We start from the raw sequence: 13924 nt of genomic DNA on the forward strand, positions 1-13924 counted from the left end.
GTTTCAAGACCCCCAGATGGGGTGGCAGTGGGGTCCCATTCAGCTCTGCTGGGGGATTTCTTCCTGGATCTTGGAGAGGAGCTGGGACATTGCTGAGTGGCGCATGCCGTCCTGGATCTGGTACACCTGGAACTAAGCAGAGGCAGGTGGGGAGTGAGGGGAGAGGACGCCCTGCTCTGCTTGAGCCCAGCATTGCCAGCCTCCTGCAGCCTCCGCAGCAGGGTTAGGCAGCGTGTGCCAGCCAGCTGCCAGCGGCTGGAGGGCTCCAGGGGGAAAATTCCAGCACATCCTATGCTGCCCGGCCCAGGTGGTTTCTGGTGCTGTTGCACGCTGCCTCGCAAGACCAGCCGAGGGTCTGGCATTACCTGGCTGAGCAAGATGTCAAAGTAGGCTGTGTCCCAGTAGGACCTGTTCTCAGTGGGGAGCTGCAGGAGGGCTTGTGTGCTGGGGTCTGCCTGCCAGCTCACAGTGCGTTCAGGGAGGCCAAAATGGAAGCGGAGGAAGCGCTGGGGCTCCCGGGCAAAGCTGTCCACCTTACAGTAGATGGAAGCAAAGTCCAGGGCCTCTCCTTGAAAGAGGTTCTCCTCTGGGTGCAGAAAGTGGGGCAGGTGCCGGGTGGCCAGACAGCGGAGGAGAATCACCAAGAGCCTGTAGACAGAGCCCTCCAGGTCCTGCCAGTCCTCTGGGGAGGGGAAGAACTCTGTGCTCCACAGCAGCACCATCTGTGAGGAGGGAGAGAAGGGTGCAGGATCAGGCACTCGCCACAAAGGCCGTGCCTTCAGACCCTGCAGGTCACCACACAACCACCCATGGGCCTGAGCTTTTAACACAGACATCACACCCTCTGCAGCCTAGGGCTGTGCAGGCTCTTGAAACTCTGCTTTGGCTGCTGCAGGCACAGCTGATGCCCCACTGCTCCTTACTTTTGAACCTTTGCTTCACTCCCTGAAGAGTCCCTGTCTCAGCTCCAAAGCAGCTCTCAAACAACACACCCAAGCTTTCCACAAGCACTAAGCAATAGTAAAAAGCCCTGCTTGTGATTTCTGTCAGCTGCTGGCAAAGCAGGTGAACCCCCTGCAGCTGCTATGCCAGATTCTTTGGTGTTGTGCTGGCAAATGGCTTGGCACAGGTGCTTTTTGGAGACATAGTGTTATGGGCAATGCATACAGTGGGCTGGAGCAGAAGATGCTTTTTTGAAGGGCAGATGCATACTGTGCCTTTTTTTTAAAAAAAATACCCCAAACATTGAAGAATGCAACATAAAGCAAAACCCACAAGATCTGGGTTACTTGGAGCTAGAGTTGTTCTCTTGGCAGAAGACAACTTTGCCACCTTCTCCACCCCTGACCCAGAGAGTCACCACAAGGCAAGGCACACCTGGATTGTGTCACCAGGTGCTATCCCCAGCACGGCCCCTTTCCTGACCAGCGTCACCAGCTGGCATGGGTCCAGAGTGCCAAAAACAGGTTGGATGGGGAGAGGAGGGCTTTGTCAGAAGAAACGCCACCCTCAGCCCTGTATGAGCACCCCCCAGCACACCAGGGCACAAGGTGGCCTGCGGCATGGCAGGCACAGCAATGCAATCCCCAGCATGGCCCCTGCAGACACAGGCAGCCTGTGCCAGGGGATGCCTGGCATATCAGCACAGAGCCCCAACTCTTAATGCTCAGGGCATTTCAGGCTGGAAGTTGCTGGCTCGATCCTGGAAGCATCTGCTACTTGCAAGGAAGAAGTATCAAACCCCTCTGACCATGGCCAGTGGCGTGCATCCATTCTAGATGCAGCCATAGGCTGGTACATCCCAAAGCACTGCAGGAACTCAGGCTTGTTGTTTGGGGTCTTCTTCCAGCAGTGACTAAGCTGCAGCAGGGTGCAGAGAAGCAGTCTTGGCTCTGCCTGCCCAGAGAGCCGTGGTCCCACTAGCAGAACCTACCTACCTTCAGGTGGTTGAAGGTGAGACCACCTTTCCCACCCTCCTCTCCCCAGTCCTGGCTGTGCAGCTGGTTGAGCAGGCGAAGGCTGTCCAGACGGGGTCCCTTCAGTGTGTCCACCGCCTGGAGCAGCTTCAGGATGGGGACGTGAGTAGAGGATCTGGCAAGAGAAAATGGGGTCAGATGAGAGGGAGGAAGGAGACCTGCACCCTCCCAGCTGGGGAGAGGATACCTGCAGTGACCTGGCATGTGTGAGGAGACACACACCCCCAGCCACCCACATGGCCTCAGACATGCAGTATCCTGGATCCATCTCCTGCACCCACTTCTAACAAAAAGGAAAAAAAAGATTTGCAGCATGATGGAAATGCTGCTGAGCAGCTCCTGCCTTCCCAGGAGGGACAAGAGAGGAGACAAAGCAGGGTTGTGCTCCCCTAAGTGCAGCAGGGAGGGCTGCAGACTGCCCCGGAGGGGGGGCTGGATTGGGCCCCAAGAAAGGGCTGACCATCAAGCTAGACCACACGGTGCCCAAAATAGGCCTGGGCTGGTCCAGCCAGATGCTCAGCCCTTCCTGGGGGCTGGGTAGCTGTGCTGGCAGGCAGATGTGTCACCCCAGCCCTGCTCAGTCCTGCAGCTCGCCCTGGGAGGCACCTTATTACCCTGCTGCTGCCAGATGCTCAGGCTTGCTCCCGAAGCCTGAGCAGGGCTCCGCACAGCCAGGGTTCAGCTCCTGCAAACACATTTGGGGGGTTACCTTCAGTTGCATCCCCTCCCTCTTTCCTTGAGCTGCCTGAAATTTGGCTGAGGTTTTTTCCCCAAAACAGGACAGCAGGTTTGGGCATCATGAGGGGGTGAATTCACCCCCCTGTTGACATGTCCCTCCACTTTCCCATCTCCTTTTTCCCTACACCCGGCAGTGCTGCCGCCCGGGGGGGGATCCTCAGGGCAGCATCACCCCACAATGCACACAGCTGAGCTGCTCACCTCCAGCAATGGGGAGAGGCAGGGACGAAGTGGGCCTCTTCCGTGGCCTTCCTGAGGCTGCCTTCAGGGAAGCCCCTGTCACTCTGCCGCCCCTTGAGCTGGAGTGGCTCCTGCTGCCTCCTCACCACGGGGATGATGTCAAAGCGGATGGTCTTCCAGCTGCTACGGATCAGCAGGGAGAGCTCCATGGCATCTTCCTGCAGATGTTCGGCACTGAGGTCACCTAGACATGGAGCGTTTGGCTGCAGTTGGGAGATTACCACAGCTGGTCCCACAGGCTGAACCGGGTGTGTGCTGCAACACCCACGGGCACGTCCCGTCCTGCCCAACTCATCCCGTTCCAATGCTGTGGTTTGGCTGTGGCTCCCCAGCAAAAACCATTGTCCAACTCCCTCTGGGGTGATTCTGGGGAAGGAGCATCGCTCCAGCAGGGCTCAGGGCCAGACGAGTGGGTGTGGGCACAGCAGGAAGCCCCCCAAGCAGCCAAATGGGGCCATGCTGCTGGGTGGCTGAACAGTGCCAAGAAAAACAAGGTGATCCAAGAAATATGGACCAGGAAAGGTCTCAGGTTGTGGGGGTAGAGGAAGATGAAGGACTCTGGCTTGGCCGTGGAGGAAGGAGGGAACGGTGGGCTCGCTGGGGCTGGGTTAAGAGGTTTTCAGACCTGCTGGTCCTCTCACATCATCTTTCCATCAACACTGAGATTTACTTCAAGAACCACCTTTGGAGACAGAAATGCATGAAGAGCCTGATGGGACTTCTATGGCCATTCCTAGGGTACCTTCCCCACCGTGTCCTCCCTAGGGACACTGCTCTCAGCTGGAGCCTGTGTGCACACAGGATTAGACTCATGCCCCAAGGTCCCAGTCCAACCCTGACACTTTTCCATCTCACCCTCCAAACAGCCTCCTCCAGGGAACAGAGGGCACTCAAAGGCCAGAAGAGCCAGGAGGAATGTGGTTAGGGTGAGCCAAGCATGCCAAGTCCCTGAGCAAACCCTCCCTGGGGACTGATGGCAAGGGTGGGTGAACCCTGGCGTTCAGCTGCCACCTGCAAAGGAGGGTGCCAGCAGCCCAGGGTGAAGGTGCCTGAGGATGACTCTGCTGCCATGGGATGGCAGGGACTAGTTTGCATCTCCCCACCCTTAGCTGAGGGCAAAGCCTGTCCCAGCATACAGCAGGGTGCTCACTCCTGCACGCTTTGGGCCTCGTGCCCAGGGACTTGCATCCCAGCCCATCTGCGCAGGGACCACCACCATGCTGGGCTCCCCAGCTGTGCTGGAGGCAGCTCCTGGCCAGGGAAGCGCCCCACCTTGTACGCACCTGGCTGAAGCAGGAAGCAGCGCTGGCAGTGCACGATGGCTGAAACAAGGAGCTCTTTCAGGTGCTGGAGGACTTTGCCCGGAACCAAGCACCCTGCACCACCTCCATGCTCCATCACGCCCATGGCGCTGGTCCAGTCCTCCAAGTCAGTCCTTGAAGGGGACACTTGTAGATAGCAGGTGCCCGGCCCCGGGAGGTGCCCAACTGAGGTGTCCCCAGGTTGGCAGGCCAGCACCCTCAGGGCATCGCCATCAATCCGCAGAGGGACCTCCACAGTGACAGCATCCTCGGAGGCACAGAGAGCAAACTCGAAGGCTTCCAGGTTCCTGGCATAATCCACAAGGAAGCGGGGCTCCCTGGCATGGACAACCTCCAGTAGAGTCAGCAGGATGTTCTCGGCCTGCTGGAAATGCTCTAGCCGCTGCCTTTCACGGGACACAATCACCCCTAGGTAGCTGTGCCAGTGGGAAGTGCTGGCTGCCATGGCAGCTCTGCTGCTGTCCTGAGCCTGCTCTGAACAGGAGTAAAAATACATGGGTAGGAAGGGCAGGGCTGGGAGTCGGTGTGGTGTGGGTGGAGGGAAGCACCAGTCAGGCGTTGACAAGCACCACTGCTGGGCAAGTGCCAGAGAGAGCTGCTGGGAGCACCGTGTCCCCCAGAGCAGACCCAGGGCAGGGGGACCAATTAACACTGTGCCCCACCCCCGCCACTTCAGTCCAACAGGATAAGAAGGGATGCTCAGCTGATGGGTCATGCCAGGATGACACCGAGGTCTCCCATGCCTCTCCTGGCACTGGGGCTGCGTGCCAGCAGCATCCCCTCAAAGCCAGTGCTGAACAGAGGTGACCCACTGCCCTCCCGCCCTGGCCCAGCTCAGCTCGGCAGGACCAGCTGCCTGGGGCTGCCAGGGCAGGTCTGCTCCCAAGTTGTGTTATGCCCACAGGAGCTGGGAGCAGGCTCGTGCAGGAGCCGTGGCATGCTGTAGTGGCTCTGGGAGGGACAAGGGACCCTGTGCCCACCATGCAGGTGCCCAGCACACCCCTGCAGGCCCAGCCCTGTGCCCAGCCCCTGGCTCCATCAGGCTCAGGCTCAAGCCTGCAAGATGTGGGCAGCCCCTGGTGCCCCTCGGCGGTGCAGAGGCCCCTGCGTCCAGCTGTGCAACCAGCCCACAGCTTGCTCAGGCCCAGGTTAAGGCCAAATCCCAGTCGCAGGATCAGGATCAAGCCGAGGTCCAGGCCCAGGCCCAGAATCAGGATCAGGATCGAGCCCAGGCCAAGGATCAGGATCAGGTCCAGTTCCAGGATCAGGATCAGGCACAGACCTAGGCCCAGGATCAGGATCAGGATCAGGATGAGACCCAGGCCCCGGCCCACGCCCACAGCCGGTAGCTCCCGGCGCCCCTGGGCCGGACAGGAGCCTCGGGCTCGTCCTGCCTGCCTGCTTGGGCCCGCCCCGCCCCGCCCCAGCAGCACAGGCCCGCCCCCCCGGCCCCGCCCCAGCAGCACGGTCCCGCCCCCCGGCCCCGCCCCAGCAGCACAGCCCCGCCCAGCCCCAGCAACACGGCCCCGCCCCCCGGCCCCGCCCCAGCAGTACGGCCCCGCCCAGCCCCAGCAGCACGGCCCCGCACCGCACGAAGCGCGGCTGCTGCGGTCGTCATGGCGACGGCGGGGCCCGGCGGCGCGGTCGGCTGGCGACAGCGCTGTCCCGCGGGGAGCATCCCACGGGAGGCCACACAAACTGGCGCCTTCGGCCCCAGAACCGCCAGGCAGCGGGATGGGCGCGGGCCGCGGCGCCTGGGGTGGCGTTCCCCAGCCTGGCCGCCGCCAGGAGGAGCAGCGGCTGCAGAAGCAAGGGCCGCGCTGCTGGCAGCACTTCGGGCCACGCTCACATCTCAGCAGGGTCTCAGTCACTGCCTGCCTCCTGAGAGCTGCCTGGGACAGGCTTAGCCCGCAACGCACCTGGAGTCACGGCAGCTCCAGCCACAGCATGTTGTTTCCACACAGCCTTTCTGGCTGTACCTGCCCTCAGTTCCCCAGCATCTCCCACAAATCCTGGAGTGGGGGGTGCACACCATGCCCTTCCCCAGGCAGGTTCTCCAGCTTCATGGCCCCTGAGTGAGAGTTCTTAATAATTACAGCCTGTGAATGGAAGGCAGGGGTGTCCCAGCAGGACAGCATGGTTCAGTAATCCCAGGCTTCCCTGCAAACCATTCCTGCCCTTGGTCAGACCAGGGAAGGGAGTAAGGGGGGCTCTGTGGCAGTAGGAACCCATGTGGGAAGGGGGTCACAGCCAAGTGTGGAGCCATGGGACCTCTTCTGGGGAGGGGAGAGAGAGACATGGGGCTCACAGCTGGTCCTCCCACCTCCTGTGACTCAGGCTCTTTATGGCCCTTTTATATAGCCCAGACAAGGCTTCTGGATCTCCCCAGGGTTGTTTCCAGTTGTCTCTCCCACGTGGCTGGAGAGACACCCTCCAGGTAGGGTGCTGTCCCTCACGACTGTCTGTCCTTCCGCCCGCAGAGCTCCAGGGAGTCCTGGCTGCCTTCCCTGCCTTCCAAGAGGGAGCAGGGCCAGAGCTTCAACTCACAGAGCCTATTCATGTGCCTGTAGTATGAGCCACGGAGGGGAGCATGGTCTGGCCCCTGCCTGCACTTTGCCTGCCAGGGAGCGTGTCCGGCGCTGTTCTGTGCACAGGGGCCATGAAGCCAAAAGGCCACTGCATGCATCCCTCCCCATCTGAGCCGAGCACCGCGGGAGACCAACCCAGCAGCAGGGAGAGAAGTGGCGTGGGGAGGGCATGGCACAGGTCGGTGTGGTGGGGAGGCAGCAGAAGCTCCATCTTGTACAGACGAAACAACAAAACTGGGGGGCTGAGCCCTGGCCAAGGCCAAGCAGTGGTGGGGGGCAAGCTGCTCACAAGGTCCAGTGCAGGGCTGGGCACTCAGGGAAGCACCAGGACAGGTAACCCAGCAATGGGCCCAAACATCGCACATCTCCATGGGAGGTGAGGCACCAGGAAAAGTTTCCTAGCGAGAAGGTCAGTTTGGCCATGGAAGACATGGCTGGAGTGCGCAGTGCTAGGTCTGGACGAGTCACTGGGAGGCTGGCGGGGAGCGGCCTGGCATTGGCAGAGGGGCTGGGCTGAATGAGCTAATCGCTCGTTTTCCATCTCAGCGTTTTATGGTTCTATGAATTTTTGCTCTGTTAGAAACAGGAGAGAGAACACAACCCAAAAACAAGAGCAAGGGCAAGCAAGAGAGAGGAAAAAATCCTGGGGCAATGAGATCACTCAACATAGCAGGGATGGGCAAGGGGCTGCAGCAATTCCCCGGCATCCCTCACCCAACTTGCCCCTCTGTAGGATGCCATGTGCAGCATCACTGCTGAGCCCAGGACCCTGCAAGATGCTGTCACCACCACCCAGCAGAAAGACTTCAGGGGGTTGAGGAGCTGGCAAGGGGCAGGGAGACTGGGATGCAGGCGGTAGGTGAAGCTCTGCCCCAGCACCCCGACTGCGCCAGCCCCAGTGCTGGCACTCCTGCATCCCACGAGCCTCCCCCTGGAGTCACGAGTTCGCCTGGAGTGGTGTGGACCCCGGTAAAAAGGCCAGGATGGGGCGGGGGGACACAGGCAGGGGAGGCAGAGAGGAAGGGAGAGTAATTTAACATGACAGGCTGTTTATTTTGGCAAAAAGGCTCTCTTTTCAACAGATTTCAAAGCCCAGCCCTGAAGCTGGGGGGGGACCACACAGAGGAGTGGGAGAGCAGGGGTGTGAGGCGGGGGTTCAATGAGACACCCAGACTGAGAGGTGGAGAGGAACCCCCTGCTTGCTTGTCCCCAGGGAACTGCTGGGTTTTCACTGTCCTGGGTATGCTCTCATGCTCCGGTGGAGTCCCCCCCTCCAGGGTGCCCCCATGGGGGCCTGCGCGCTCCCGCACGCACGTGCTTGCCTGCACGCACCCGTGCACGTTCGCACACTCCCCCAGCCCCTGCTCCTTCCTCTGAGCCAGGGCTCAGCTGGATTCTTGGCTTCCCCAGTGACATTTCAAAAGAGACTGTTTATTAAAAAAAAAAAAAATCGCTAGGGAAGAAATTATTATTATAATCATATTAAGAGCTTTGGCTGTAAAAGCCCTGCGAGATTGCAGGGAAGGAGCCGAGGCTGCAAATGGCATGGAGCGTGGCGGGTGGTTTTCCTGCCTTGTGTTCTTTTTTTTTCAGTCCTGGTCCAACACCCCACCACCACCCCCACCCCCCTTTTCTTCCCCTTTATCCTGGGAAATGAAAACAATTTATTTAATGATGGATCGTCCCTTTCTCTGGTCACTGACCTTCTGGGTGAATTTCTGCTGAGCTTGGCGGAAAAAGCCAGGCTGGGTTGTGGATCCCATCTGTGGGTGGGGGAGGGGAGGAGGGGAGTTTACCCTCATCATTCCCAAAAAACACAGCAACAGTTCTGGGGAGCACGATGAGGCTGGTGGGGGAGTGTCCCCATGACACTGGGAGGCTTTTTTGCAGCCACTGTCCCTGCAGCTCCAGCTCTGGGGCTTTGGGAGTAGATATGGGGGATGCAGTGACCCCTGGACACCCCTGCCCCATCCCTTCCTCTCTCCAGGAGACCCACAGGGGTTTCTGGCACCCACTGCCTTCTCCCTGACCTGGCCCAAGGCTCAAGGGCTGGGCCGGGGTGCAGTGCTGGGGTGGGAGTAAGGGACAGAGGAACTGTGCCCAGGGTGGAAGTGGGGGCAGAGGATGGTCTCCATCCCACCTGCAACCATGTCATCCCTTGTTGCCTGGTGGTGGGTGGCAAAGGGGCTTTCTCAGCTTGTGGGGGCTGCACATGGTAGTTTGCAGACCTGGCTGGGCATGAGGCCAGGGACGAGGCTGAGAACACATGTAGGGCTGCATGAGGCTCCCAGCAGCAGGCAGCAATGTAACCTGCAGCAGGCGGTTTGGCCCCCACCGGCTCTGGTGCTTGGCTGGGCTCTGCTCCCTGAGGAGGGGAAAGCCAGGGGAGCGAGAGGAAGGGGCAGGATAAGACCAAACAGCCACCTTCCGTTGTGAGGGTGCTGTCAGCACATAGCATGTATTGCCCTGGGGTCCCGGGCATGGGTGCAGCCCAGCGTCCCCCGCCAGTCATGCTCAACCCCCAGCTGACCTGCTGAAGCAGGGATGGAGCAATCTAGCATCCAGCTCCCTCCCTTCTGGCCCTTCTTCTGCCATGGCCTGTTGCTCAAAGCATGGTTCTTGTAAAAACGTGTAAATATTTATACAAGAATGATTTAAAAAACATGGTCTGTCATAATCAAAGCAACAGAGCATCTGAGGAGCTTTCAGCTGGATTGGGAAATCCGGTATTGCTTTCCAACACCATGCTGCGATGCTGGAGGTGCCCATGGCCAGTCTCAGCCTCAAGTGCTGCCGAACTTGCTGGTGCGGGTTCACAGCAGGTTTGAGGTCTTCCATTAATGTGGTTTGGGAACCCCACGGCAATGGGTGTCTTTCTCTTGCATCAACTCGAGCTGCCTGCTGCCAGGAGCCCCAGCCGAGGATGGGACTTTGCCATGCACTGTTTTCAGCCTCACATACTGGTTTCAGCACTGCCCCTGCACTGGGATGGCACCAGGAGCTGGAGCCGCCCTTGGGTGAAGTGCTGCACCCCTGTCCTCCCCTGAGCTGCATGGTGGGGCTGGGAACTGGCACAGGGAGTGATAGAGTGGCAGCCGGGCCTTTTTAGGACTGGCAGCACCCTCAGCATTTCAAAAGCTCAGCTTTGCAGTGCTGAGGTGAGAGCCTTGTGCTAGGGCTTCCCCCAGGGAATGAGATTTGTGTCCATCTGAATGGTCCCACATCCCCATTTGCACTGGTGTTACCAATTGTCAGCACAGCCACAGCTGACCTCCTGTGTCCCAGTGACACTTTGTCCTGGTGGCACCACATCCCCCCCACCAGCACCACTGAGAAGCCCTGAGCTGCTGGTGTGCAGGGAGGTGGAGGAACAGGCAGCGCCTTGAGATCTCCCAGCCCCATCTCCTTCTGCTTGCTTCAGTTTCCCCTGGCTGGGGCAAGGCTGGGGACACAATTGCCACCTAGTGATGACCCCGCTGCCATAGCTCAGCCAACCCACAGCCACTAAATGCCTTGGCCACACGCTTTGGGGATGTCCCAGGGGGGCAGGGGGAGATGAGAGGGTGGGAGAGGGGAAGGGGTCCCCCATGTTCCCATAGCCCCGTAGAGCCAGAGGGCAGAGGCAAGCACTACTGCATGCTTGGGCAGCGCGGGCAGAGTGGGAGCCATGTGTTGCAGTAACCTCAGTCCTCCTGGCTGCCCTCCAGCCCCTTCCCACCACCCGCATTTATGCATGTGATTTGTGTTCTTGCATTTTTTGAACCCAGGCCAGATAACGAGTTCAAACCCCTTCATTAAAACCTCCGCTCCCCCCCAGATGCCTGTGCACCTCCCTGGGCTACCTGGCTGCCTCACCCACCCCAGGGAGGGGGCTCCTGGGGCCGGCTCCCCCCTGCGGGAGGTGATGCTTGTGCTGTGCACATGTTCCGCATCCGCAGGGAACGCTCCCTGCGCTCAGCCTAATTAGCTGTAAGGGTGGGGGAGAGCAAAATCCAAACCATGTGCTGACCTGCAGGCCCCCCCACCCGAAAGCATCCATGCTGAATGCTCTCTGGATCATTAACAGCTCCCTGGGTCCTTTCCACACGTCCCCTCTGAAACGCATGGAGCCTTGAATGGGGTGGGGGTGGGGTGGGGGAGCATGGAAAGGGCTTTGTGCTCTTTCCCAACCATTTTCCATGGCTGCCTTTTGTGGGAGGCAGCAGGTGACCCTGGGGCTGTGAGCCAGGAGGAACTGTGGGCAGGCCACTGCCTGTAGATTTGGGGTAACCCCAGTGCTGTGATACCAGGGAGAGAGAGGCTTGGGGTCGGCCAAAGGATCTCCACCTCCATCCTTTGCTCCTGGAGGTGAGATCCACCTCTTCCACCAGTGCAGCTTTGCAGTAGGCGAGCCTGTGCCACAGTGTGCCTGATGCCTGCTGGCCTCCGTAACCTGCTCACTGGGTGCCTGCAGAGCCCAGGGGGAAGCACCCTGTCCGAACACTGCTGGCACCCATGCCGAGGTGTTTTGCTGAGGAGCATCACTGGGAGCGGGTGCCAGGAAGGGCAGGGGAAGACTGGGATGAGCACCTGGGGTGCCCCCAGGATCTGCTTGGTCCTCACCCCAGTGACAGCCCACCAAACCCATCACCCAGGGTGGGCATGGGGGGTCCCAGCCTCATTTCAGAGGCCACCAAGAAGTTGGACACCCTAAACACAGCTACAGGTGGAGGAAAGGGGCATTTGCTTCTGGAGAGGAAGTGGGCGGTGGCGGCCAGAGCTTGGCCAAATGGTGCGGGGATGGAAAAGGACTGCTTCCCTCCGCGCTCCTCCCAGCCTTCCCAGCACAGAGCCCGGCTTCGCAACGGCTTCAGCTCCTGGCCCAGAGGAAATGGCTGCTGGCTGGGGCCCACAGCTGTTTTCCCTGCTCCATTTGCTGCTTTCAATTTAACGTCCCAGTGAGCTGGACTGGGACAATGCAGGGGGAGCATTGCAGTGCTTTCCCGTGCGAAGCCTGCCTGGAAGAAAATCCTTCCCTCACGCCTGGGATGGCTGCTGGCAGGGCTGCTCACTGCTGCCTGCCCTGCCTGGCTCTGGAGGAAAAACCCGCTGGCAGAAACCCAGGATAGCCCCTGTGGGGGATGCTGGCAGTGGGGGGCCAGGTGGGTGCCAGATGTCCCCATGTCTCTTGGGAGCTGTGCTGGCAGCGGGGCCTGGCGTGGCATGGCGTGGCATGGCATGGCATGGCATAGCATGGCATGGCAGCGCCAGGACACAGAGCTTTTGGGAGTGTGTGGCACAAGGTGGGTGCAACCCCCACCACAGGAGTGCAGGGCTCAGCCTCCTGGGTGCAAGGTGGTGGACTGCAACAGCCCAGAGGACCCCCACACCCAACATTGCTCCCCAGAAGAGAGGGGTCTCAGCTGACACCCCTAAGCTGTGAATGGGCTGCATGGAGGGGTGGCAGTGCCCCCGCTGTATCCCCCTGCCCCGGCATCCCTTGGGCCGGGGAAGGGGCGAGCAGCCTAATACCTTCCAGAAGATCAGCTGTAAATGGCTGGGGAGGGTAATTCATATCAAACTCATAAAGCCTTTATTAGTGTCTCGAGGGAGAAATCCGGATGTGGCCGCTTATTTATTTTGGATTTCGCTTCCCCCTCCCCCCCTCCCTTTCCTTTTAACACTTTCTTCCAGGAGATTTTTAAAGGGACAGGGACAACTCGCCGAGTTTGGCAGCAGGGCTGGGTGGGGGCTGGCAGTACGTAGGACCTTGGGTCCCGCCAAGGTGCTCTGGTGTCTCAAGGCATTGGGCAGACCTCGTGGTCCGGCTTCGGGGCCCCTCTGATGGGGGGGGGGGAGGGGCAGGTCCTGGTGTGGCCAGGGGTTTTGGAGCTTTGGAGCCCACCCAGCTCTGTCTCGGGTGCTGCATCCCTGCTGCCCGCAACGTCCCCCCGGTGCCCAGCCTCACTGCCGGCCCCTCCCCCGTGCCTCAGTTTCTCCTTTCTGCAGAGAGGTGGTGATCCCACTCGGGGTGGCCAGCGGCGTGGGGGCGAGGCTTTTGGGAGCACCCTCGCACCAATGACAGAGCTGGGCCCCTGGTGAGGCAGACTTTCCACGGCAGCATCTGCGGCTGGTCCTAACCCAGTCCCACTGTTGTTTGCTCCTCTGCTTCACTCTTTACATAATTTGTTCCTTGGCCCCTTTTCAAATGTGCCTTGCAATCGTTACAGCAGAGGATATTTATGCAGCGGGAGTGTGGAATAACACAGAAAACCTCTGGAGCCGGGGACCAGATTCCAGCGTCATCCCAGTGCCAGGAGCAGGCGACAGCCCTCCCTGGTTTGCAGGGACCCTGGATGGGGCCAGATGGGGTCCCCTCCCGGCCCCCCCAGCTGCGCCCAGGCCCCCCAGCCACTCCTGCCCGGAACAGGTTGGGCACTGGGAGGCGAAGGGGCACCGAGCCCTTGGGGCGGCCGGACACCCCACCTCAGCACCTGCCTGGCATGCTGCAGGCAGCGCCCCCCGCTCACTGTCAATGAACTACCAAAACCAGTGGTGCGTTTTAGTGGGGTCCCCTGGGGAGCAGCCCCCACAGTGCCCTGGGAAACTCGGGCTTTCTTGATAAAACCCTTTGCTGATGATAAATGCAGGGTGGGTGTGTTGTGGGTTGTTTTTTTTTTTCTCCAGCGGAGACAAAGAGGCCCTTGAGCCTAAAGCATAACTTAAAACATGGCATTCCTGAAAAGAATTTCCTGATAATATTTTTAGCACCTGAAAAAAAAAAAAGGGGAGGGGGGCAAAAAAAAGCAAATAACACCTTTTTTTTTCTCTTCCACTCTTTTTTCTTCTCCCCTCCAGCCCGCTGTTTTAAAGCAGCAGCGAAGAGCCGCTGCTGAACTGCAGCTGCGGGGAGCGGGGCAGCGGCTGGCCCCTGAGGGGCTCTGCACCCACGCCTGTATTGGGGCGGTGGCTGCTTCTCCCCCGTGGGCAGGGGGGAGGCGGCGGGTCCCTCCGCGGGGGCCGCCGGGGGACCCTGCGGGGGGCGTTGAGGGCGGTAGCAGGGGAGCCCTGCGGGGCGCTG

The 13924-nt window shown here is 60.0% G+C and overlaps 1 protein-coding gene across 1 annotated transcript; it reads right to left on the reverse strand.

The window, feature by feature from the left end:
- Nucleotides 1-26: 26 nt before the first annotated feature.
- MAB21L4 (mab-21 like 4) lies at nucleotides 27-4960 on the reverse strand. The gene is made up of 5 exons (XM_005436232.3): nucleotides 4238-4960; nucleotides 2916-3138; nucleotides 1938-2091; nucleotides 366-722; nucleotides 27-132 (listed from the first exon to the last, which is right to left on the reverse strand). The coding sequence occupies exons 1-5, from the start codon at nucleotides 4770-4772 to the stop codon at nucleotides 40-42; spliced, it is 1362 nt and encodes a 453-aa protein (XP_005436289.3). The 5' UTR covers nucleotides 4773-4960; the 3' UTR covers nucleotides 27-39.
- Between the last annotated feature and the right edge of the window lie 8964 nt (nucleotides 4961-13924).

The sequence above is a fragment of the Falco cherrug genome, chromosome 11 (genome assembly GCF_023634085.1).
Source record: "Falco cherrug isolate bFalChe1 chromosome 11, bFalChe1.pri, whole genome shotgun sequence".
Taxonomy (NCBI): Eukaryota; Metazoa; Chordata; class Aves; order Falconiformes; family Falconidae; genus Falco; species Falco cherrug.